Source organism: Lagopus leucura, unplaced genomic scaffold (assembly GCF_019238085.1).
Source record: "Lagopus leucura isolate 7727_CA_CO unplaced genomic scaffold, USGS_WTPT01 Super-Scaffold_100015, whole genome shotgun sequence".
NCBI classification, from domain to species: domain Eukaryota; kingdom Metazoa; phylum Chordata; class Aves; order Galliformes; family Phasianidae; genus Lagopus; species Lagopus leucura.
The window spans coordinates 4573233-4599964 of record NW_024962269.1 but is presented as its reverse complement, the minus strand read 5'-3'; the positions used below and the strand labels follow the sequence as shown (position 1 = coordinate 4599964).

Genomic DNA, 26732 nt, shown 5'->3' with positions numbered 1-26732 from the left:
AGACCTTGCTTGTGCTATGTGCTTGGACAGATATAAACAGGATGCATGACAATTATTAAGACTTTTGCAACCTTGGGGTGTCGGCTTCTGTATTAAATATTTATTAAGTAAACACAGTCTGCTTTTCTTTAGGATATGTTGTGCGATCACACCAACTGCAACATGACTGTTGCTACAGCTTAGATGAAGCACGTTCCTGGAAGCTGCCTTCGTGTACATCAGCATAATGTGTTGTGGTTAACTTGAGTTGTCATATAACTGACTGTAGCCACAAAGAAATATTCATGAGTTTCTTAAGGTTAGCCAGCCTTTTCAGATAAGGGGTTTCAAGAAAATTTTGCAGCAACAAACCGTACTTGGAAGAGGTATTGTTCCAGTGCTGGAAGTGCACAGGCAGTTGGGAGTGAAAAAAATGCTCTAGATTTGGCTGATAATTTGACCTTAAAAGCAATGCTTGTCTAATCTAAAGAAACCTTCCAGCTTCACCTACTCTTCTGGTTAATTTTATAGTACTTACTTATTCTGTTATCATCACTGAGATGCCTCAGAAAGGAAAGGGGTGAGAATCTTGTCAGAAAATTGAATTTTCAGAGTGGATATATATGGAAGACAGAGCAAAACAATGAGAAGTAAAAGCAGTATCCTGTATTGTAAGTGGCACATGGCAGAACTGGAACTCTCAACAGATGATGGAGGTTCCTTTAATCTTTTGAAAGATAAGTGACAAAGAAATCTTGGGAGGCTTGTGCAAATATAGATGACAGACAATTGTGTCATCATTGCTGGAGAAGTGTGACCAGTCTGGCTTTATGCATACTTATGGTGCTCATTATGTGCCTATTATGATGTAAATTTAAATCTGTTCATCTGTGAAATATTGAAGTGTCATGGATGATTGATTCCCTTGCTGCAAAACCAATGGTCTGAATCTATCTTCCTTTGCTAGAGAGGCGTGAGTCTTGTAAAGCATTCCTTGGAAATGTGTTTGTAATGTTCTAAAAATAAGGAACTTGATCACGATCTCCGTACAGAATTCTGCAAACAGAACTTTAAACAATCCTGCTAATGTTTCCGAGGCACAAAAGATCTTCGTAGTTGCTGTTCACTTCATAAAATATAGATTAGAGTGGGTAAAGGTTATGGATTTATGAATTCAATGTCTGGGGCCTTAGTAACCTCTAAACAATCAAAGCAATTATTCATCTTGTTATCTGGAAGATGGAAACTTGTATTTAATCCCTTCATCCAGATGCGGGGGAGGAGCTGAAATGAAACTACCAAAGCAACTGTACAACCCTGGAAGTAAACAGATGCAAAAGTTTTGAGTCATATCCCCATCTAGTTCCTGTATTTATTCTCAAGTAATCAGGTGCAGGATTTTTGTCTGTATGCATGTAAAGAGAAGAGAAAAACAAGCAAATCATAACTATGTAACTTTTGGTTATCAGGATACAAAGCTCTGCATATGGCGTTTTCAACATGCAAAATAATATCTGGTATAGATAGGGCTAGTTGACCAGTATTTTTCTATTAAATGGTTGAAACTGTCTTTATCTGGTGTCAGGATTGTTCCCCTCCCAGCCCTGCGTGCACACAGAGCTTCAGCAAAATGATTAAGCCAGTAATGATACAGTAAAGCCATTTTGTTCTATAGTATATACAACAGATTTGCATTTTTACTCATTACTTTTAACGCAAATAAATTATCCTGTTCATTTTCACCCTACCCAAAGAAATATTTATTATTATGTTGTCACTGTAGTTGTGTAAGTTTGGCTGCTAAAAACAGAAAGAGCTATTGCATTAGACTACAGTTACTACCATCACCTGTCGTGGTAAGAACTAAAGACTTGCTGGGATGCGTGTGGATGTAAACTAATAAGTTTCACCTCTTTCTGCCTCTGATATGGAGGAGAGTATTTAGATACTGTCTAGGCTACTAATGTTATAAGGAGTCTCAAAAGTCTGTGAGTTTCAATACTGTGTCATTACTGAATAGCAAAACAAACTCAAATATTTTCAAAAGTAATCTCATATCTATTGACATCTTAGTAAATTTGGTGTGCAAAAGGGAGTTCAGTGAAGTTACCTGTGAGTGATTTGTCCCCATCACTGGCTTTTAAAAGAAAGACAATGCACAAAACTATTCAGTAACAGCTGTTTCTTTCAAGACTGTCTTTCTAACTTCATGCTCACAAGTAATTGCTCATTTTAGGATCTCAGTTTGCAGATATTCAAAGTTAAATGATATGATTTTTTTTTCTTCTCATTTTAAAAGCATGGACGTCTGTCTGAGCTAGTTTCTCAAATTCTTTGTATTCAGGAATATAAATTAGTACTTCAGGTAATTGCTGCAGGAGTGTGTTTCTCTGGGTTTATCAGAAGGGAGGCCAGGTGCGTAGTCGTTGTGGGTGGCTACTTCTGACCTTGCAGATATTTATATTCGAGGGCAATGGTTCCCACTGTTTGTATACATGTTTTTCTTACAAGGCATATTGACGTGATGGTTAAGTGGAGTCTGTTGCAAAGAGCACTTTAAAATAAGACATAAGTTTATTACAAATATGCTTCTAGAAATTTCTGCAGATTGCTAAAATATCAAACACAAGCACTAAAGCTGCCACTTCACTTTCCTATCAAGGCCTTCTATAATAGTTCATAACACTGAAACACTCACATGAATGCTGTTTCATAGCACTGCTTTGGCTCTTATAATATCAGTTGTACATGTTCTATAATTACAGACTGAGATGGACTTTTGATTGTTTTGGAGGTGTTTATCCTAAAATGAAAACTAAGATTATTGCTTCTTTATCTACAAGATAAAATGGTATTTTCTGAACTCTCACATAGAGCTTTGAAGTTTCAGTTTCATTTTCTTCTGAGAACTGTTGAAACATTTAGATTAAACTTGTGAATTTTGATGTTTTGCACAGCACAGACTTTGCAAGGGACAGGATGGAGGAATTTTTGTGTTTGCAAGAATTCAAAAGGAAACTGTAAGAGCAAATAGTCCTCTGGAAGAATGCAGAAAAGTACCATACAAGCCAGAAAAACATTCTTTCTCATGTCTCTCTCCTTACAATAATCCATCTGTTGCTCTTGGCTGTACACATACCATTTTCATTAAAGCTAGTGGAGAATTGACATCTAAGCTGATTACAAAAATCATTGATCATCCCAAAATATGAAGGTTGATAATTTGGTCCACAGGCATTTGGGATCTAGTGTTCTTAGGTACTGCTGTTCTTTCACTATAGTTGCTTGTCTTATGTTCCTGCCTTCAATTTTTAAATCATTCCAGAACTTGTTTGAAATAAAATATGATTTGTTTTTAAGGAGCTCTACCATGTACCAAATGGCATGTCTCCGGGGAAGCTCTCTCATGGAATGGTGTATGGCGTTGTGCACCGGACAGACAACAACCATAAGAGAGAAATGGTGGTTTATGGCTGGTCAGCTGATCAGCTGAAAGAGGAGATGAATTACATTAAAGAAGTGAGTTATGCGTTCACCTTCAGAATTTGTGAGATATACCTTCCATATATTTCTGTAGAGCTGTGAGTGTATGCGGGATGACTGATGTCACACCAAATAACCTCAAATTTGAATAGAGAACCCATTCTGAAGCTAATGGTTTGCCTTGTTATTTCTTGAGTTGAAAAAAAACTGAAGTACCTAAAAGCTAGGTGGTTGAAGCTCACATCCTCTGTGCCAGATGATACTCTGTAATACTTAGTGATTGTTGGGGGGGCTTACGGCTGGACAAGCAAGCTGCCTAACTGATTTTAAGGTTCCCATTCCGAAGCCTTCGTAATTTCAAAGTTATGCAGGATAAACTTTGTAAGCATGAAAGGATGAACTCTTTCTTATCTTCTGCTTCCCCCTCCTCCATCACAGTTTTGAAAAGGCTCCCAAATTAGGTGATATAGTAAAATCACTTGGGTATGTTTTGGGGCAGCCTTAAAATAGTCAGCCTAATAAGATGACTTTGTACTACTTTCTTTGTGCATGCTCATTTAGCATAATTGGCAAAAACTGTACTGAAAGAATAAAATGAATTTCTGATGCTGCTCGTTTTTGTGCTCAAGACTCACCATCTCTTTGCCTGTCAGTCCTTGTCTCTCAGGCTTTGGCAATAACCTTCTAATTAGCCCAGAGTGAATAATTTGACCTCTTTCCATCCTCCTTTGCCACCCAGGAAGCTGTTGGTCAATGGTTATCATCTTACAATGACTCAAGTGCCGGAGAACTGTGTTGATATAAAAGGGAGGAACACTGTGTCAAGCCAGCAGTCTAGGAGACTGTAATTATGTGTACTCTTAGCATCTGCCTGGTCTCCAGTTATCAGCACTTGTTTTTCTCCTTTATTACTCACAGATTTCAAGCTCCCAGTGTTTAACACCAGTACCTGCACTCGCCATTTAGGGTCTGTTGCTACTGTTACGCAGGCAAGGAACATGAGCTGCTGTTTTCCTGCCTGTGCATTTTATCTGAAGTGCTGTCAGGGAATATGGATGAATTGGTACACAGCACAGGCTACACTGCTTCTGGTACCTGATTCAGATTGCTTGAACTGGGAGCATGTCCCTGCACTTCTCTGTTCTCTGTTGGCTTGTGGCAAAGTGGGAAACGTCAGTCCAGACTGATAGCATGTTTTGCACTGGTACTTGGTTATAAAAAGGGTAAAACCTTTGAAGAAGTGGAGGCTGTGAACCAACTATGCTAGTTGTGAACTTTGGCCTGCCAGATAAGTTTCATCTTTATAAGCAGAGCCCTCAGCTTGTGCCACATATTCTGACTTAGCCCGGAAATGGAAGGCCATGTTCTGAACTACTGATGCTTCTTTTTCCTGTACCGGTGTCAAACTTGCACCTTGCAAGTGTGTGTGTGGGCAGGTGCATGTGTGTGAGTAGAGACAGGATGAGGAGTGCTTCCTTCAGAAGTGCAGGAGTCAGCTTCCTTCCGTGTTTCTCATCACAAAGGAAACATGCAGTCTGGGATAGGGTTGCATCCACTCCTTGTGTAGGTTTGGTGGCCAGTGTCCTCTTTCTGGGACTGCATATGTTGCAGAACTCCCAGAAACTTCCCCCTTTTAATGCTTTCCCCTTCTTCCTTCCCAAGCCCCCCTTCAGCTATGCAGATGCAAGGTAAGCTGACTGCCCTAGATAATCTGCAACCAGTGTGTGTTCAGCTGAGGGGAGGGGAAGAAAAAGAATTTGAGCTACGTAGCTGGAAGATAAACTGTAGGCAAACATTTAATGAGGGTTTACAATGTGTGCTCTTGAGAAAATTTGGTTCTTTGCATGTTTCTCAATGGCATGCAAACCCAAGCTGGCTTTTAACATACCTTTTTTTTTTTTTTTTTCTTTCCCTTTTTCCTTTCTTTTATTTTTTAATTTTTTTTTTTTTTTTAGAAAGGCAAAGTATAGTTTACATCCATAGGTATTAAACAAGGTCAGATTGGGTACTCTATTCTTCAGATTTGTAATTACATTGGTAATTAATACATTATTTAACTAGATATGAGCCTGGAAGTCCAAATTCAGTGAAACTAAAGGGTTTATTTTCAAAGGACACTTGGTGAAAACTTAATTAAATGCTGTAACAGAATTAATGTATGAATATGGATTTCATAATCCATATTGGATGCTTTTCTTAGAAAGAAAACATTGTATGTTCAAGTTAATTTTAATTCAACTAATAAACTAAATAAGTTAGTCTTCTGGAAAGTATAATTGAAATTTGTTATTTAAATTATTAATTTACTAGTGTTTAAGTGTACAGAGAATTTTAGAATTGCTCACATTTTTGTTTATATCATCTCTGTGTGGACAGCTCTTAAGAATTAAGTTCTAGTCTTAAGAGTGAACTATTGTTGACAAAAAGTTTTAATTAATTAATAAATAAAGGGCAATTCTAAAAGTAACCATGAAGAACACAGAAACAAAATACTGTGTCCCAGTACAAACAGTGTCATCAATAAGTCTGGTTGATAAAGGCATGTGATTTTTCTAACACCAGGTGAGAGCAACTCTGGAAAAAGTAAGAAAGAAAATGTATGGGGAGTATGATGAAATGAAACGAAAAATACAGCAGCTTACGAATGAACTGAAAGTAAGTATGCATTCAACTGTAGGGAAAGTATATGACAATAACTTGTCCCTGTACTATCTATTTACCTTTTCCCTCCAGGAAACTGAAGTAAGACAGGGATGCTTTTGTATATGGAATTAGTTGCCTGGTTATTGGAAATGAAAGATAATCTTGATAGCATTGCCTGGGTGCGTGTTCATTCTAGACAATCTGGGAATTATTGGAGATCTTTGTAGCACTAAGCTGCCATATGAAATGAAAAAAATATTGACTATATAATTAGGAGTGATGTGTGCAACTTAGAGTTGTGGTTTCATCAGACTGCTCTGTTTTAGTGACTGTAATGTTTAAATATGATAATAAAAGAAGTAGCAGCATTCTTTAATGCATGACAGTCCTAACATGACTTACCTTGTGGTTCTTAATGAACCTTTTGGTGGTCATTTGATGAACTCTTTCTTTGTGCTTTTTCAGTAAGACCTGCTGCAGTCTGTAGATTTACCTTTTGTCTTAAACTGCTGAGTTCTTTGGTCCAACAATCACTGACAACCTGCTGTGGATTTTATATTCAGTACTGCTATTCACAGCTTTGGTTCAGAGGAAGCTTTGATAATTAAACATATTTAACTTCAAGGATGTGGGACTCTGTGCCTTTCTTACCTCCTCATTTGAAGACTGTCAGTTTATGTATAAGATCAGAGCACAGAACAAAACTCTGTGTCAAGTAGTATAAAAATTAAAAATTTTTAAAAATCACCCCAACTTGAGAGGAGGGAGGGAAGAACTGAATTTTTGTGAAACGAATTAAATAGCCTTTGTGATGCTGACGATATGCAGCCCCCATCCAGTACCACGTAGGCAAACGCTGGCTTAGATGCAGCTTTGCCTTCTCTCTGGTTGATCCTTACTGAACAGCAGTGATGATATTCTATGCTTCCAGATCCTCCACTGGACCAGTAGAAATCCTTCATGAGTCCGAAAATCTCTCTTAATAGTTTCTGACCACTTCTGACAGAATCTCTAATTCCAAAGCAAATAAACAGTTTATGAAGGATTCTTTCTGAAGTCAATGGCACACTGAGACATCCTTCCTCACACACACACTTTCTTAATAATTGAGAGTGCCTGAAAAAAAAACAAAAAAAGCACAGGTGTTCTTCTATCTAATAACATATGCTTTTTAAAATTTGTTTGGTTTTGTTTGTTTTCTACATGACTGCCACCTTCCATGCTGTTTGAGGATCCTACTTAAAATCCTTTCTACACTCTTAGCTTCAGCTTTGAATCACTATGCTTTTTTTCCCCATCAATTTCCAGGACTACTTTTTGTTCATTAAGTTAGTTTGAAGTTTGTACTTCAAATACTCTACCTTGGGCAGTAAGTTTCTTCACAAAAGTTCTTATCTTGTAATTTTTTTAATTTATCCAAAGCATTTCTGTTTCCATTTATTTTTAACTGAGCACACATTTGTATAGAATTAGCAGTAACTAAATAACTTCTGCTCCCTGGCCTGACCTGATCTATTTATAACTTTGTTACTAAACACTAATTGATCTTCGTATCGATCAGTGGTGCTCTTTTGCTTTAACAAGAAACACATCTGTCTGGTCCATGACATAAATCCAAGTTGGGCTGGCTTCCATTAGTAACAATTTTCTTCTTTATTACTAAATGGTTCCTAATCATTTCTACAGTTTGGGTTTCTATCACCTCTTCAATGGTGTCATTTTATGCTTTTATTTCCTCAAGTTTTAAGCATGCAAGTGTGTGTATGTGTGTGCACAACAAAAGACAGATCTTCACACAACATAGTTCTCTGCTGACTTCTCCTGCCTGCTTCGTTCTGCTTGATTCTTTGGTGCTCTTGATGTTGCTTCTTTACATACTCTGTCACTTCCTTCTCAATTAAGGCTATTCTACCTTTCACCCAAACCTTTCTAGATTTCTTCATTTCTTGCATTCTTCTGATTTTCACCAGCAGCCTACCCACTCTATGCATATCATCTTTCTGAATAGGCATTTGTCAAATGTCCTCTTGTCCTTTCAGAAAAGGTTTTATGCTGATTACTGTTCAACAGCAGACAGCCACTTTCACTTTATGTTCACTTCTGTTAGCATATTTGAATTATATATTTTACTTGTTTATTTTTGAGGTACAGGCGTGTGGTTTGGGGTCTATATATTTTAAGCATCCTAGTACTGTGAAAATTAGCCATGGGATCTATCTATTCTGTAGGTCCCTTTGAGAGAATAGGTAAACTTGATCATTATTCTATATAAAACTTCTTTTTTTTTCCTGCTCAGGTGACAAATGCTCATCAGGAATCCTTAGAGAATCATGTGCGAGTGCAGGCTGCAGCCTTAGATAGCTTTAGTGAAATGAACAGCTCCTTGACATCAGCATCAATAGACTTGCAGGTACATTTTAACAGCTGTTTCACAGCTGACAACTTCCTTTTCTGACATGGATTTAAAAGCATATGTTAAACATGAATAACAAAAATAGTTTCTAACACTAAACAAGCCATAAAGTATTGTCTTGGATATCTGAGGCAGCTAATTTGTGACACTAAGGAAAAGAATACAGCAACTGTTTTGTAACCAACATTAAAAGACTGTACAATCAAGAGATACTAATCTGCCGCAGACTAATGCCACTAGTCATGTCTCTACAAAATATCTTAAGGTAAAAATGTGATTTGTTCTGTGTTGTGCAAAACAGAGCACATCCTGGCTCTCCTACCTTTGCTATTTAATAGAGATAGAAGTGGCATGTGTGGATGCTAAATACCTGTGAGGCTTTACATAGTTGTGAAATTTTGGGGGAGGGAGAATGTGGGGATGTATTTTCTGTTTTAAAGGATTCCAAATTCCCATGTATCTAAGCTCAAAAAATTCCTGCTTTCTTGTATGTCATAGTTATTTTCACTTTAGTACATATATATATAAAATATATATATTTATATATATGGCCCTTGGAGAGAAGAAAGGAAGATTACTGGGAGTAATATTTGTACTTAAATGTATCCATATTCCTTCCTCTTTTTGTCGTGCTCCAGGACTTGATTTCAGTGAGTATGTTCCTCATGGAAACACCCTCTAGCAAACCAAAAACAACAAAAAACAATTTTAAGTGTTAAAACTTGCAACACTGTTCACACTACATTGACAAATCAGGATTACCTTAAATATTTGTGGGTTGTTTTTTTGGTTTTCTTTTTTTTTTTTTTTTCCTGTTCTACACTTTCTTGACTATGTTAGCTCACTGAATTATTTCTGAATCTTAATATGTGGTTTGCCTCTTTGTTTCAGAAAACTCTGGTGGATGTTACTTTGGAGAACTCTGATATAAGGGAACAAATAAGGAATTTAAAACACACACATGAGCAATCTATGGAAAAGCTGAGAGAGAAGCAAAAACAACTGGAAACAGCACAAATTGAAAATCAGTTACTGAAATTAAAGGTGCAGTATATAAACTCCCCTGAAAACATTGCACAGTAAGAGCATTAGAAGTATATTAAATGAATTCTGTTTTGACAACAAAGAATCTCAGTTGGCAACAGTCAGACTCCTCATAACATGGGATTACTATCAGGGCATGTTGGCAGGTGGAAGTTCAAACTGTTAAGTAGTAATCAATGTCCACTGATGTAAGTTAAGAGACTTCATAACTTTGTACAGTGCCATAAGAATGTCTTGATGTTGAGTTTGTTTACATGGTATTGTCAAATTTTTGACAGGTAATCTCCTCAGTTTTATGACCCATAAAGTCAGTCAATATGTACTGTAACAGCAAGTTTTTTGGAAAAACAACTAAGCTATTTTTTTCAGAGAAATAAATGCAGAATATAGTTTCATATGGCAGAAAGCTTGCCCATTTTCTTCCCTCATCTCGCTTGTCTGCCAAAAGTATTCCTTTAATCTCCTTTAAATGAAAAAAAAAAAGCACCTCTTCTGTAAACCTTTTTTTCTCTGCTTTACTCATGTCTAATTTGTTCATAGAAGATGTTTCTTTTTGGCTCTCTAGTGACCTGTATTTATGCTTAATGATGAATGGTTAATAATATTAGTTTACTTCAACTTACAATTCATTTTCTAGTTTCCTTTCATAATAAAGCTTTAGAGACTGTATAAGTAGTCTCTCTCAAAAAGTGCAAATTACTACCTCTGTCCCTGTTTCTGTTTGGGTGAGGTGCCCAGGGGGAAATTGCAGTACAAGTGGAATCCTTCAGAGCTTAGTCCCTTTGCAAGGAATGAAATATGTTATTATCGTACAGGGCAGTAGGACACTTGTTCCTACCACGCAAGATAAACACAAGGGTTTAATAAACCCTTCAGTCCTTGAAGCAAAGAAGTAAAAAACAAAATACAAGAACCCCACACAAACAAAACCTTGAAATCAGAACCAGGGGCTTTGTGGTTGTGTGATCAACAGGGATCACTTCATTCTCCCTGCTGTAGCTCTCACAGTATTTTAGTATAACCTTCTCTGATTTATAGCATCTCTAGTAAGAGAACTAAGTCCTGGAGAAGCTGTTCTACTTTGCTTTTACTGGAGTTTACATAGTAAATGGACTAAGCTGCAAATGTCCTATCCAGTGTTTAATCATTGAGGGTGTGTTTTAGTGAGTGTTTTGAACCACCCTAAAGGGGAAATCCTGTCTCTGAATTACCATTCTTGCCCTCTTCCTTGATGCAGTGATAGAGTTGCTCATCCTATGGTTAAAAATTAACCATATCCAATCCCTGGGTCTATTAATTTTCAGCCTGGTTTGTTCTCTGATGAACTTTTCTCCATGATCACCCTGTTTCTTGTGCTTGCACAAAGAGTAGTACGTGAACAAGCAAGAGAGAGGAGAGTGCATCTGTGTCTTCTGCTTAACAACACATAAATTAGATTCAGCTTAAGGTAATCACTACTTTAAGAGTTCATGGCCATCTAGAAACAGGAGCTAAATCTATTCTCTCTAAAATACACTTTTGTAAAGTGGCAGGAGTCTTCCAGTGACTTGGACACTCTTATGGAAGGGCTCAGTAAAGAGTCATGACCTGTTCCTGGAGAAGCAATGGTTGGTTAAATTCAGGCACCATCAAACTTGATGAAATAGTAACTTCCACAAATTTGAATGAGTTCTACATTGGCCGTGTTGTAAATGATCTTGACACGAATGAAAATCTGCTTCAATTATGTCAAATTTATAGCAAGATGGAGCTAAAATTCAAGGTGTTAGTTTCATATCATGCGAGTTTCATTTCTCCTGCAGACATCTGTGCTCTACTGACTGATGGGTCAGCTGTAACTTTCATCCTTTCCCCTATTGTAGGTGGAATCATCACAAGAAGCCAATGCTGAAGTCATGAGAGAGATGACGAGAAAACTGTACAGTCAATATGAGGAAAAACTGAGAGAAGAGGAGCAGAAACATAAAGCTGAGAAGGAAATTCTCCTAGTATGTATATTTGGTCTGTAAAAGTGGTGTTCAGTTTGGGTGTCATTTAGGGCTGAGAAAAAAGTATATTCAAACGCAGCAGCAGTAATGATAATATAGGCTTCAAAATTTAAAATTAAGTATTTTGGCCTTTTTTTTTTTTTTTTTTTTTTTTTAGCTTCTGATCCTCTTTAAAAAACAAACAAACAAACCACTTTTGTCCAATTTTAGTGATATTTTAGAAGAGGGAAGGAGGAAGGGTAAATTTCACTGGACATTAGTTAGACAGTAATTCTTTGTGTCTCCTTGTCTCATTCCACCCACAAGTAAAACCTTTTTTGAACAGTTTGTCATGTTCTTCTAACTGCTAAAGACAGATGATTGAGATTGAAGGTAGATTCCCTAGCCTGTTTCTATTCCTGTTGTTTTATGTGTGAGGAAAGTACACAGCTGAACAGGATAAAAGCTGTCAATTGGAATAGCGTAGTTTCTCATGATGTTTCTTCACTGCTATTCAGAAGTGAAGAACAAATATGTACGAATAAATATGTAAGAACAAATATGTAAGAAATGGTGTTTTCCTCACACTTTCATAATGATACTTTACAATACCTCTGTGCTTCAAAATGCCCCAGATCTTTTGCTCTATACACATTTGGGATCACAACTCTTCCAGATTTCTAGGTAAGTGAACAGCTTTGAGCTTTGCTTACAAACTGCTGTCTTGATGCTACAGCCTAAGAATGGTTTCATTTCTCATTAATGTACTGTATGTTGTGACTGTAAATCTTCTTACATGAAGGAGGAAACCAACCGGCTTCTGAAGGCTATTGAGGAGTCAAATAAGAAGATGCAGATTACAGAAACAAGTATACAGGAGAAAGACCAGAGAATTGGTGAGCTGGATCGGTTGATTGAACGCATGGAAGAGGTATGAGAGTTAGTTGCTTGTCATATTCAAAGACAAGGGAGAAGTACCTGCAGGGAATGTTATTTATTTTTTAATTGCCTGTTGCTCAGTACCATACTCAGTGATTTACCACTTCTGTTATTGCATCCATATAAATAAATGCATCTAGATTATCAAGGAGACACTGTGACTAAGTGATTCTTCTACTTTTTTGGTGGCCAGAGCTGCTTTATGTAGTAAACCATCATTTTAAAAAAACATTTTGTCTTCCTGCTGTGTACATGGTTTCCCAAGCCTAATGAATTAATCGTAAATGACCCAAAAACTCATAGAAATTTTGTTGGTAGGGCTACTAAAATGTATTTTAGTAAGATATAGGCCTTGTTATTAAACTATTTATAGTTCTGATTGGAACTGTATCTCCAAATTTCTTCTCATTTGAATACAGTGCTAATCTGAAGGCTTCAAACTAAAAGGTTCTGAATGTTCTTTGTGGATATGTAGCAGCCGCTTCATTTTTCCATGTAGACTTCTACCTCATTTTGATGTCTCAGAATATTTTGGGAAGGGAAGAAAAGATTGAGTAAAATGCTTTTCAATCTAAAATCTACCTTCTTTCTTTTCTGACAGTATTAAAAAAATATTTCTCCCCCTAGCTCAATAATCCCTACTAAAATGTAATTAAAAACTGTTTCTTCGATGATTGCCTTTTAAATCTCTGAAAGCAGAAATGCTTTGAGACATTTATCTCTTGCTACACTGGCAGCACTACCATAAAACTAGTTTCAGCAGTTTTGTATTGTTTCTTTTTATTTCCCACCCTTCCTTCTCTTCTATGGATTTTGCTCTGGGACAAAATTTACAGTAGTATTCAGATTATTATTATTCTAATGCATGATTATGTCTGTGAGTATCACAATACATTTTCCTGCCTGGTATTTTTTTTTCTCAATCACATCTGTTGGACCTTCTCAAATATCTGAAACTGAAAGCTGAAAGCTTTATATATCCTCTGTCTCCAGCAGTTACAGTGAAATTTCTTCTTCATTTTCTAGTATCATTCACTGAACTAAGAATGAATGTTACTGTTTAATCCTTAGACTGTATAGTGTCATGCTAAAAGGGATAAGAGCAGCACTTTTAAAAGTCTTCAGTACTCTAGGATGTACTTTGGTGTCTCCCATTTAATTAAATAGCAGACATTATCTTTAGAGATCTTTGTATCTAGAATAAAGAAACAGAATGTACTGAGAAATTCTAGTAAGTAAAGATAATATAATCTTGTGTTTTACAAGTGAAATGTTTTTTCATCTACTTCAGTATGGACTTCAATATAGTAAATTTTTGCTACTGCTGAGGAATATATTTTTAATGGCCAGTCTTGTTGGCTTAACTGGTTAGTCTGATGCGCGTTTTTATTGAGCCTTTTTTGTCTAACGTTTACAAGTCTCATTAGTAGAATTAAAGATTACTCTGAGGAATCATGTCAGCTTAACAGGCCACTTCAGCAGCTCTGTTAACTTCATCTGGGCTGCAGCCTATCGCTTATAAGTATTATGCAATGAATAAAGGAATTGTAACACCGTTCTTACAGTACGGATGAGTTTCTTTTCTTTAGTTATTTAATTTGCTCTCATCTACTTGATATTTGCAGAGTAAAACTGAACGGCTCCGTTAAATTCCCACTAAACTGGATAGCAGATTCCTCTATTGATCTGTGTTCACTCAGTTCCCAAGTTCTCACAGATTTTTCACAAGCACTTTGTGGGTGACTGAAAAAGGATGTTTTTGGAGGGAAGAAATAGAGGAGTAGCTTGTATCTCTGCCTTGAAATGAGAAATCTTTTTGGTAGGATATCATGGAAAATAAGACAGTTATGTAGTTAAAGATAGTGATGATTCATTTCTTCATTAAATACGTCAGTTTCAAGTATCACTGCACATCTTCAAATGGATGATTGATAAGTCTGGATAGCTGGAATTTGATTCTATTATTTAATTCTGTGGATATAGGCGATGAATGAATCCTCTTTAGCAGCTGTACATTTGTTTAATTACTTTCTATTTTTATTTCACAAATGGTCTTTTGAATTGCAATGAAATATTATTCTTAGTGAAGTCTTTACATTTTGACATATGGAAAACTGAGGGAGGCTATTGCATTTCTTGTTTAGGAACGTCACCAGCTGCAAAAACAACTGGAACTAAATGAAATACAACTATCTGGAGCAAAATCTGAAAGCAACTCTGACAGTGAGAGGTGAGATATGTTTCGTCAATGAACAGTATTGCTAGATAACGTTAGGGGTTGGTTGGTTTGTTTTTGGACATCTGAATTTTATTTTCCTAACTTGAAATCTGCAGTTTAGGAGACATTTTCCATCTGATAAGTTCTTTGTTCAAATATAAAAAAAATATGAAGAGGATTAATCACAAATCGCTTCCATACATTTGTCCTGAAAAGTTGTTTGCAAACATGCAGAATATGTGCAACATAACATATTTAATGGATTGCATTTTTCTTAAATCTGCATTCCCAAATTCATTGTAGTATAATGCTAACTACAAACACTTTGGTCATCACCTTCTAGACCATTTGATATGGTTCTAAAAGAAAATATATTCTGTATCAATATGAAGCAATAGGATAAAATCAGCTGTAGGATAAAAAAAAAAGTTTATCTTTGATAATTTGAACTGATGAAGAGAGCAAGAGTTTTGCATCTGACTGCCAACTTGTCTTCTGTATAAAAGAAAAACAGTGAATATGTTTGACGTTTGGAGGAGCAGGTCTACAAATGTGGGGAACATATGCACATGAACAAAATGAAGGTGTGGAAAAATCTGTCCTGTAGCATCACAGTGCAGAAATAGGTTGTGAAGTTATTTGAGGGAAGTGAGAGTGATGTTGCTGGCAGTGAGACCTCTGTGAATGATTGTTCTGGAAAGCATGAGGCAAAGAAGGAAGAGCTAATGGCGTGGTGGCACCTGGGTGTGCTGCTTCTGCCCAAGGATGACATGTGCATCCACTGCTACTTCTTTGAGACCAATGCAGCATCACAAATAGGCAAAAGAAAGTTTAATGCAAAGCCAGAATTACGGTTTCAAGAGAAATCTATCCAGCACCAAGGTAGCGTAACTACCATTGGAGTGAGAATTGTGTCTATTACTCTCAAATGTTTATATGACACTAGTAGAGTGGGTAAAAATGATTTATAAGCAGAGACTGAACAATCATACTTGATTACTATTGATATTTCTGGGGACCTAGAAACTCAGTTTTAAAGTTTTGAAGTTCTGGCATCCTATTCTTCTATATGATGCACAAACGCAAGAGGAAGTCTCTGCCCAGAGCACCTTATTGCCTAGTTGCACTGATCTGTGACCTTCTTATTGGTTTCAGGGAAATAATGGCTTTTCATGTCAGTCTGTTAAAACATTTTAAAATGTATAGATGTTCCACGCAACATAGAATATGGAGATGAAAAACTATTTCCTTCTTTCCTTTACCACTGTGTAACTGATACTCTTCCCACTTCAGTGAATCCTGCTCTGCCCACTCAGCATGAAAAGTTATGCTGCAGTAAAAAGGGTAAAGGAGAGACAGGAATTTGTGCAGTGCAGAGTGAGCAAGCATACGATAGCAATCTATGCAATGAGTCAGTGAATCTGTATTCACATGATGAGGTCTGTTCTGAAGTTCTCCACCTGAGGAATGTTATCTCTTCTGTTTCTCCATTACTTGTAGTACTTTAATTTAAAATCTTTTAATGAGGCAAGATGTGTGTTACAGTTGCAAAATGAAAACTGCGGCTTTGTGAGACCTTAACATGTGTGACTAAAAAACTTGCAGTAATGCCTTGTTTTTTGAGTCCTTGTCCAAGTGCTGAGGTTACAGTTCCATAGAGTGCTGTTAACAGAAGCTTTTTATGGAGGGGAAACAGCATGCAATTCAGACATTCAATAGAATCATGTCATACAGTTTGCCATCTGCTGCTTTTCCTTAAAATGGTTGTTCTGTTTGCAACTTCAGCAGTTTCTTCTGCTGTGCACAGAGCAAGATTAAAAAATTCTTTTTGTGTTTGATTCCCCTCCTCCACTTCTCGAATCTGTCCTGAACCTAGCAGTACGGAAGCTTATTTTGCAAACCACAAATTGCTCTTATTTATGAATTTTGAAAACTGTATATTCAGATAAAAATGGAGGAGGTCATGGCCAACATGCCAATAGTCTCTTAAATATTCCCTCCTGTTTCAGTTTTTGGTAGGAGTTTGAAGAATGTTGTATTTCTGAGCTAAATGGCTTTTAAGAAAAACAGAATCTCTATACAAGGCCATAGGTATAAACTAAAAACATCCGCAGCAACTCTTGCTGACTGTTGTTGACTTATTTCTACTCCAGTTAGCTTTCTGCTACTGTTGGCAACTATGCCAAATACTCGATTCACAGCTGCCCCGTAGTAGGAGAGCACTTAAAAGGATAGCTGCAGATGTGCTTCCTTGGATTCTATTTAGTTTATATTTCCAAAAGGTTTGCAGGTGATTGTAAGCCAGGATAAATGTGTCTTTCAGGTGATAAAGATCTAGTTGTCTAAATGCCTTTTACTTCAAGGAAAAACAGATGTCTCAAGAAGATGAGCTTTATTATTATGCTTAACTGTCAGCACTTTGGGCTATGAGTAAGTGTGCCAGAATGCCAGAGAAAGGTGAGTGAACTTGGGTGGAGACAGCTACTTAGACTACTACACTACCAGTAAGACGTAGTTTAGACAAATAAAATACTCATCTGCCAGTGGAATTTGACTTGCCTACCTCTGTACGGATCTTCTTGATTTGTGGTGAGATTCTGGCAGTTTATTCTTGTTTTGCTTCTGCTGCATACTTTCTCACTTATATATTTAACTCTTCCATCTTTTGCTAGGTCACAGCATTTGGAGGAGGTAGCAGCTAGCCTAAGGGAGAGAATAAAGCATCTGGATGATATGGTCCACTGCCAACAGAAGAAAGTTAAGCACATGGTTGAGGAGGTGAGAACCAGTAAAACAATTGGTACATTATCCAGAGAGCTGTGTTCTGTGCAGTTTCCTTATGCCACCTTACTTACAAACGCAATGGAAGATGAGTTAAACATCTGGGACTAGTAAAGCAGAAAGGCACAGTAAAAGCAGTTTAACCCCATGCCTTTGGGTTATATACTTTAGGATGACTTTCTGGAACACTTTGTGTCAGTCCATGAACTAAACATATCATATATAACTTAATTTGAAGCATTCAGATCAGTTAAGGGTCTTCTTCCTATATGTGAGTAGAAGGCAGACAGACAGCAGTATTATGCTAAGCCTTGCTACTTCACAGAGTAGAGACGTTCATGAAATATCTTTTTTTTGTGTGTGTGTGTTTGGATATCACATGTCTACCAAATCAAACGTTTGGAAACTATTGTAATCTAAGACATTCGCAATGTACTGTTAGAGGTTATCTGATTAGACATGGAGTTTTTCTATTTTTATCAAGATGGTATTATGTATACCTCTATCTATATGATATTTGCCTATATTTGTCTTGGTCTGTGTGTTGGTTACAAGATTCTGATGGAGTTCTGATGTATGATCTGATGTGTGATACTAAGAGATCCTGTTTTACATCAAGTGAGTAGGAAAAAAGTGGGATGAAAAATCATATCTAGTTCAGCTTGCCAATTTTATTATTCTCAAGCATCACAGCAAGTGGTTATTTTACCACAATATTCTATGAAGGAAAATATCTCTAATAATCTAATTTATCTACTCAAAGCATTACTGGAACAATTACTATCCTGAAGTCTCAGGAAGCTAACCACCATATTATGAAGTTGTTTGTTTTTCTTGCAATTAAAAATACTAGAGAACTTGACACTTTGGGATGTAGGTGGCAATCCAGATGATTCTATTAATACTGCATTACATTTCTTCTAAGTATATTCTAAACTACTCCATGTAACCGGGCCTCTAGTGGGCTGTACTGGTATAGCAAATATTTTCAATTCCATTGTGTGTTTTGGCAAAAACATGTATAAAACGTGGGCCAATAATAGTTATATCATAAATGCCAGTTTTAATTGGTGAGTTTAGCATTTTGAATCGTGTAACATGTATTTACTGGCATGTTCATCTACACAGAAAGCTCTTCAAGATCTTTTTTGTCATCCTATTTAAAGAGCAGAATGTGAGACAACTAACTCACTACTTAGTTGTCAAATATATCTATTTTATCTGATGCCTGACTACCTGCTTTTCAAAATCAATTAAATGATCCTTTATTGTATGTAGTCACAGAGAACATACTTTTTACTCTCTGTATTTCTTGTGTGTTTTAATTTTTCTTTTAGTATAGTTTACTTGAGAGCTGCATGAGTGCTTGCAATTGCATTGTGATTAGAGAACTAAGTAAAGATTTTTGTAGCAGATATTTGATCAGGTCAGATGGTGCCAAATTAGTGTTTTTAATTAGGTGGTGTCTGTGGTGTGTGTTTGTACTGCGTTTCAGTAAATATCTAGCATATTACTGGCATGCTGCTTTAATTAAAGGCTTAAAAATAGCTGCTATATCTGGGTGCAGAGAGTTGTAGTTGTCCACCACTGGGAAGATCAGCACTGCAGATGTGTGTGCACTCTGAAAAACAGAGCTTTTCATGCACGTTGTATTTTTTTATACTTTTGTATATACTTCTTAAAAGCCAGGATGTTGAAAGAGACAGTTATAAAATCTCTGCTATGTGAAACCTAGAAAACGTGTTCATCAGAGTACATTTGAACACATATCTTCTTGGCATTACATTTAATGAAATGCAGAGTGCAGTGGCTACCAAGGTCCAGAAAAATGTCACACAGATCTGCCATGTATCTTGTTATTGAAATACTTTCGTGGCTGGTATCTATAAAATAAGGTTTATAACTATCAATAACTTGTATTTACATAATATAATTGAAAAATAACAACCTAAGAGCTGGGAAAGCATACTTTCTGAAACACTTCAATTTTTTTGATGCATAAGAGCAGACTGAGCACAGGCTAACTCGTTAACCCAGAATAGAAATGGAAAGAAAGAAAATTGTCAAAATTATCAGCAGTACTTTTCTTAGAAGCTGAAAAAAAGGAGACTATGAACCAGACAAGAAAAATGTGTAAGTACTTGCTTGACTGCAGGATGAGCACATCACTTAGTAATCAGTTCTACAGTATTCATCTTGGTATATTCAGGTCTAGCTCTGAAGTGTAGATGGGGATTTATTCTTTCAGTGTAAACCACAACAGATTTGTGCTGTTAGCATCTTAAATTTAGACAAAGTGCAGCTACAGAAAGGAATACCATTTCAAAGGGATGCTGAGCAAACAAAATATGCTGCTTTGAATTCATACAGAGAAATGTCAGAATTGAAGAAGTACTGAGACAAATCTGATGGCTGAGAAATCACAAAATAGATTGCTATTCAGTCCTTTTTTAGGTAGAGATGATGGACCAAGTGCAATTGATAAAAGGGAGGCTTTCTGTAAAAGAAGAGCAAGTAGTCTGAGAGAGAGTGGAAAAAAGCTTTAATAGTGGAGTTTTTAGATGCAACAGGCAGCTCTAACCCCTTCATTGCTCTTCTTATGGCACTTATATAAGGTATTAGAAATCTGTGGTCAGTCCTAATCTCAGCGTGCAGGAAAGGAGACACTGACAGAAAAGCATTAGTTGAATACTCTTTTCTTTCGTAGCTACTACAAGTCTTCATTTCTAAAGAAGCCGTCATGCTAGTAGTGAATGCAGTAGTTATGCAACCTGCCTTTAGTGGAACTGAGCCCAGGCAGAGAACAGTCATGGTTCAGTGTACTTATGCTCCTCAGCCAAGAAATCATTTGCTTCTGATTTTTCTCTCTGAAAATAAATCCTTCCATCTCAGGCATTAAGAGAAACCTCTTCAATTTGACCTAGACAAACTAGTCATAAATTAAGCAGGAGCATGGAAAACGACTTTGAGAAGAAAATAGAAGATAAAGAGAGAAAAAAAAAAAGCAACAAAAACACAAAACTAAGATCACTCACACAACTGTTTTCCAGCCTCATAGAGATCCTCTGCTGTGAGAACCAAGATGAGAGCCCATTAGAGCAAGAGTTGATCTGAAAGTTATCCAGCATTGGCTTTGAAGCCTGATGTGCTCATTGGACAGAAACTGCAGAACATTTAAGGCTGATGGGTTTTTCCCTGTGTTGAACTTGTTTGTTAAAGAAATGTTTGTTCCCAGCTTAGTGCAGATTTTAGGTGGAATGCTGGCAGCTGAAAGGGCAGAAATCCAGCCCCTATCTCTTCCTTTTTGAATTTATGGCTGAGCAGAGAGAGGCTTTCAAAGACAACCCAAGAAAAAGGCAGTTCTATCAGTGGCAGAACTTGCAGGGAGAGTCTCAGTACAGAAGTTGGAAGGATGCACACTTCAAACCCTTCTGCTAAGGAGTCTTCAGTGCAGAGACTATTCTGGACAGGCAGATACAGGCACAAGGGACACTATGGGAAAACAAGGGAAGGTGCAACCACAATGTTTTTTTAAGGGCATTGTTTTTTAAGGTTTTTTAAGAAATAGTTCAGGGAGAGGTGAAAGCTTGCTCTTTTCAGTTATCCATTATGCATGGTCAGTTTTTCCAATCTGTGCCAGTGTAGGAAATAGGAAGCAGTTTAGTTTAAGATAATAAAGCTAAAAATCTTCAAATGAAATGCAAAATTTAAATAAGCAACAAAAGCATTTATTGACACTATCTCCACTTCAAACCTGGTGAGATTAGGAGATCTTTTCATTTGATATCTGTGCAAATGAAACTGAAATGGATTGCAGTTTCATGCCACAGAAAACTTACTTTATGTGTAATATTATTACATAGTTAAGAAGAGTAGAGGGGAGAAAATAAATGTTCAGATTTGTAGGCAGTGTGAATGGATTGATGCAAATACAGGGAGCTGTTCTGAAGGGGACTGAAAAGAGAGAAGGATATCTGATTCCATGGCACAAAATTATCTACGGAACTCAGATTTCACACGGAATTCCCTAACTACTGAATTGAACTGTCTCTAGGTGATGGCCCATGAGCTGTTCTCCAGCTTTAGTCTCAGATTCGTTGGATAATAAAAGGTGACCAAACACCAGAGGGAAGCTGTATCCTGTTCTGTTGCAGAAGATACTTGCATGAAAGGACAAAGTACTAGTGAGCGAGTGATGTTTTATGTTGCACAAATGGAGAATAAAGAAGAAATTTTCCCACTAAAGACTTAACCAGCTGAAAACTTCTCTATCAAGAGCTCCAGACAAACTGAAAAATAGCCAACTTCAGTATGGAAGCACAGTTTTAATTTTAGGTCAAGTAAAAGAAGACACACAGAAGGATGAGAAGATGGAATTATCAGCCACAGACGGATGCCAGATTATTATTAACCAAAATCTGCTTTATATAGTACATATATCAAAACCAAAACAACAAAGAGAAAAAGAAAAAAGGAAAAAAGACACAAGAGCAAATGCAGAAAGAAAGCCACCTTAGGAGCCTGGAAGAAGATATATGGCAGAACATATATAATACTGCCTTCCCTGCCCTGCTTTGTTCATGAGTTTGGCACATCTCAGTGGACTTGAGCAATGCAATACGTTGCTTGTCTACTGGCAAAAGAAGCACAACTGTGGTTTGGTGGGAGTGTTTATATCTGCATGCTACCAGTGCTTTCAGTTAGAAACTGCTTGGCCAAATCATTAATTAGGAGACTTATGCACTACTGAAGTAGTTCCTAAATAGTTGGGTTGAAGTGTTAGACAAGATGTGGATGTTTATAGTCCTTTAGAACATGTTGGTCCTGTGGGCCTACTTCAGCAGTAGATGCACATCAAAGACTGCTATGATGTTTTCATACAGCTGACTAGTTTAGACAATGGAATAATTCCTATCAATCAGTTGCTAATTCTTTATATAAAATAGGAGCTTTAAAATCACAAGAGGTATTGAGGGGTCACACAGCATAACTAAGGAGGATTTTTTTTTAAAAAAAGGTGCTCATTCCTATTTGCTGTATCACATTCCCTGAACAAAATTTTGAAGACTAGGCTGATAAATACTAGTTAAGTTCCAGCAAAATTTTGGAATCTTGAGTAAAATCTTGCTTTCCTTGTACAGCAGCTGTCTTTGAGAGTTCAGGCTGCTGTTTCAATGTCTTGTCTGTCTTGTTTTATGTAATGTAATATGTGTTTGTCCTGTACTTAGTTATATTTATGACCAGTGTGTTAATGTCTCTGTATCAGTGTTATAAGGAAAATACACTATACTTGAATAATATCTAACACTTAACTGTAATAGCACTGTCATGTTCTGAGAAATATTTGAAATTGATTGGCAGTATAAAGTGGTAAGTGTTGAATTTACCTAACAGCTGCATCTGTTCTAATTCAATAATTCAATAAGGCATATTTCAAGCCTCTAGTACTGTAAGTATGCAGAATAAAATCAGGTTTGCTATTTCAGACTTTATCAATGTTCTGTGACTGAACACTTGAATTCTCTCTTTCAGTACTTTATCTCTTAGTTGCTTTGTAATTCTCTTGATTTCCTTTCTAATAACACTGCTTACTTCTCCAGAATTTCCTTTTAAGTCTCATGAATCTCCTCTTGACTGTTCTTAGTTGTTCTACCCATGAAATTTTCCATCTTTACTGAAGCTGATTGATGGAGCAAGAGAAATTCAGATGTGCTGTTCATTCCAGAAAGTATTTACACTGCCCTTTCTGTAGCATGACAAATTCATCTGGTATTTGAGGAGATATATAGTGACAAACCTGTTCTATAGTGAGAAATAATTATATCTTCATTGATAGGGTGGACAAGAATTGAATTTTCTGGGAGGTACTGTAAGAAAAGCTTACTGTCTGGAATCTGGGGGAGTTTGAGCAATGTGACCTTGAGGTTTTAGAAGGAGAATATACAGAGGTTGTAACAGCAGTAGGACTATAATAAAGAGTGGGGGGAGCTTGGAGAAAAAGTGCTATGGTGATATTTCTCAGCTATTAGATAAATTCAGCAACATTCACATTGCCCATGGGGTCTTAATGTACTGATTCACATCACTGTAAGTTGCACTGGGTATGTGTAATGTGAGCTGTATACCTAACACAATCTGCATGGATTTTTATGGATCTGGCCATGACTGAGAGAGATCAGGTGCCCTTCTTTCCTGTGCCAAGTTTGGGGGAATTGAAATGGGGTTGGCAAAGGTATTGCTGAAAAGCACATGGAGCCACTCAGTCCTTAGAAGACCAGGTAAGTTACAATACTGTCATTTGGGCCTTGTTGCTGTTCCCTTCCCAATTTCTGGAATAGTCAGCAGTCACCCAACATGAAAAGGAAAGGCAAGAGCAAATAAATTGCAGTTGAGTAGGTTTGCTAAGAGGGAATGAAGTGAAAGATCAAAGGTTGATGGCGTATCCCAGGATTGCTAAGTTCGTAATTATACTGTTAGGACAGTTGTCTCCAAAGGAATGGTTGAGTCATTAATACAAATTATGTTGTTAAGGAAATTTTGTTTAATTGCTTACTGTGAATGTGAAGAAATACTGGTGGAGAATTGGAGGGAAAAGAATGGCTAGTGAATCTTGCAGTGCAAGGCAAGGAAGAACAGTGCTAGGGAAGAGTCTGAGCAGTAGACAAGATTGGAAGGAGAGACACCGAAGGATATACTTCTGTAGTGCTTGTAGAAAAAGATGGCGAAATCTGAGAGGGAAGTTTTGCAAAACCCAGATTTGGGATCAAGTTGCTGAATTGGCAGGGAGCTGAAATGCTAAAGTCTGCAGACACAGCAAGGATGAGGTGGGTTATAGGCTTTGGGTATTGCTCATAGAAAACATAGGAAGATCTTGGTGATATTTTTGGACTGGAGTCAGTCCAGCAATGAGTCAGTCCAAGGAAGTTCAGTCTTTGACTTGTACTAACTTTGTTTCTAATGCTAGACTGCCCTGGCCACCACTTGGGCCCTTAGTTCAATATTGTGTTTGAACTATCCTGCTTCTCCTTTCTTTGTCTTTACTTTATGTTCAACGAAAAGTCAAAATCTATTGCTCTGTCCTCTGTTAGTTTTTCTCTCACTCCTTGGATCAAAGACCTTCTCAAGACTTGGTTTTGTGCAATATACATTAATAGTGCTGTAAGCATTATTATCTTAAGTTTAGTTTACTATAACTAACATCTTTTTAATGGAAAACAAAACAAAATACCATTAGGTATTAAGTCATTAATATTATTTTTGAAGAACTTTTATCCAATATCATCATTTTGAGCCACTGCTCCTCTTACATTCCTCTCTAGAAGGAAACTATCGCTCTTTTACTTTATGCAATGTGTCTAATTTAAATTAACTGAATATGGACTTTATTTAATACAGTAATATGATAATATAAACCTTATAAGTATGTAAACTATAAATATAAAACTTATTCCTGCTTTTCTGTAAGTGAATGTCCACCTTGAAGTGTAATCTAATCTGGCTTATTCACTCTTGGTCATCCCTATGCTAATGACAGGACGCAATGTGTGCTCTTATTTTTATTCAGTAAATAAACTTTTATAGTAAACTACTCTGGTGGGATGTGTCATCCACGTCAAGTCTGTGGGTAGGCTTAATGGTGCATCAAAAATTTGTTGGGAGTTGTTTTAGCCCTTGGTCAGCAGTAGCGCTGAGACAACTAGTGCTGGGGGCTGCAGTGTGCCTATATGTAAAAGGGGTGCCCTGCAGTGTTCTTCCCTGCATTCCTTCTGCAGTGGCCTCACAGAATCACTCTGCTGAATCTGGGGAGGAGGCTCAAGTACTGTTGTTTTCCTGGCCCTAAAAGAGCCCCTCCAATTTTAACAACTGCTGAATTTATTCCCATGAAATATGTTTGATTTGTACAGCTGTCTTGGACTGATTTCACAATGCTGTAAAGATCCACCAAAAGGTTTTATATAAACTACTTAATTTAGAGCCTTATCGTATCTGCAATCTACATAGTCTTATCACTCCATTCTGTTTTACTGCTAGAATATGTTTGTGTGTGATAATGTAGCACAATGTTGGCTCTCCTTAATATGTTAGAAAGAGAAGGCATATTTTAAAATTCTTTAGAACGCCAAAATACATTGATGTAGTGGGTTCTGACTGATGTTGTATAAATACATCAAAAGGAGGCAGGGAGTTCTGTTGCCAATTCTGCCACTCCTCAGAGGATTTTCACCAGAAGAAGAGTAAAAGCAGTAGCATACCTGCAAAACAACAACATGTCTTTTTGGAGTTGGGGTTTGTGTTTGGGAAGAGGAGGAAGCAATTTATCAGTCTTCCTTTAAAAGCAGAATGGGCTGTATTACATTCAAAAGAAAGAACTGGACAAAACCCTCCTCTGATCCCATAGCTGCACTTGGCTTCAGTCAACTTTGCGTTGTATTGATTACTGGTGTTAAAATTATCTACTTCTTGTGTAGTAGAATAAAATATTAATGGAGAAGATCCACTTAAAAATTCTAAAAGAACCGTTTGTCTTTTTTCAAGTGGAATTTACTGGTAAGTCTGAAGCTGTTCACCAAGTGACTTAATTTAGTCATAGTACTAAACAAAATTGTAATTAATTACGAAGATCAGAATGAGATACCATTGTGCCACTCTGAAATTCTGAATATGCTACAAGCTTTGGATTTCTGTGATCAGAAGACTGAAATAGAAATACCTGTAGATGACATAGATGATTTTTGCATGCACTTCAAAGAAAAGAAATTGAATATCTGATTTTGGGAAAGATAGAAAGATGGATGATGACAGCACTCAGATATTCTGCGACTTCAGCTGAACGCACATACTTCATCACACTTACATTTTACCTTTTTCCAGTAATAACTGATAACTGTGTCAAGGATTACTGGGAATTACAAAGACAGAAGTAAAGTTGATTTGGTGATTTTATAACTTTGGATTAAATGATGCATCTGTTTTGCTTTTTTGCTTTTTGTTGCACTGTATAGATTTTTGGGAGGGAGGGTGAAAGTGCTACTCCGAGTAGTACTGAGAGTTTTAAGTAATGTACTTTTGAGTGTTTTATAATTCTTTTTTTTTTAGCAGGATGAGAATATTTCTACTAATCATTGTTTCCAGATGCACTCAAAAGTTTTACACTGGTGGATTTTGGAAGGTCTTTTTTAATGTGCTTTCACAAAATTTAAAAAAAGTTAGTGATTGGTGAGAGTATGTAGAAAATCTGGCCTAGCATTTGGAAATGGTCAAACTG

The 26732-nt window shown here is 36.8% G+C and overlaps 1 protein-coding gene across 1 annotated transcript in view; it reads left to right on the top strand.

Moving 5' to 3' along the window:
- LOC122182364 (myocardial zonula adherens protein-like) overlaps nt 1–26732 on the top strand; it is a 52188-nt gene that overhangs the window by 10615 nt on the left and 14841 nt on the right. The window contains exons 3-10 of the mRNA XM_042875540.1: nt 3340–3498; nt 6025–6117; nt 8402–8515; nt 9410–9562; nt 11425–11550; nt 12332–12460; nt 14613–14698; nt 17359–17464. Of these exons, the coding sequence (XP_042731474.1) occupies nt 3340–3498; nt 6025–6117; nt 8402–8515; nt 9410–9562; nt 11425–11550; nt 12332–12460; nt 14613–14698; nt 17359–17464 (966 nt within the window). The remainder of the gene's footprint in view (nt 1–3339; nt 3499–6024; nt 6118–8401; nt 8516–9409; nt 9563–11424; nt 11551–12331; nt 12461–14612; nt 14699–17358; nt 17465–26732) is intronic.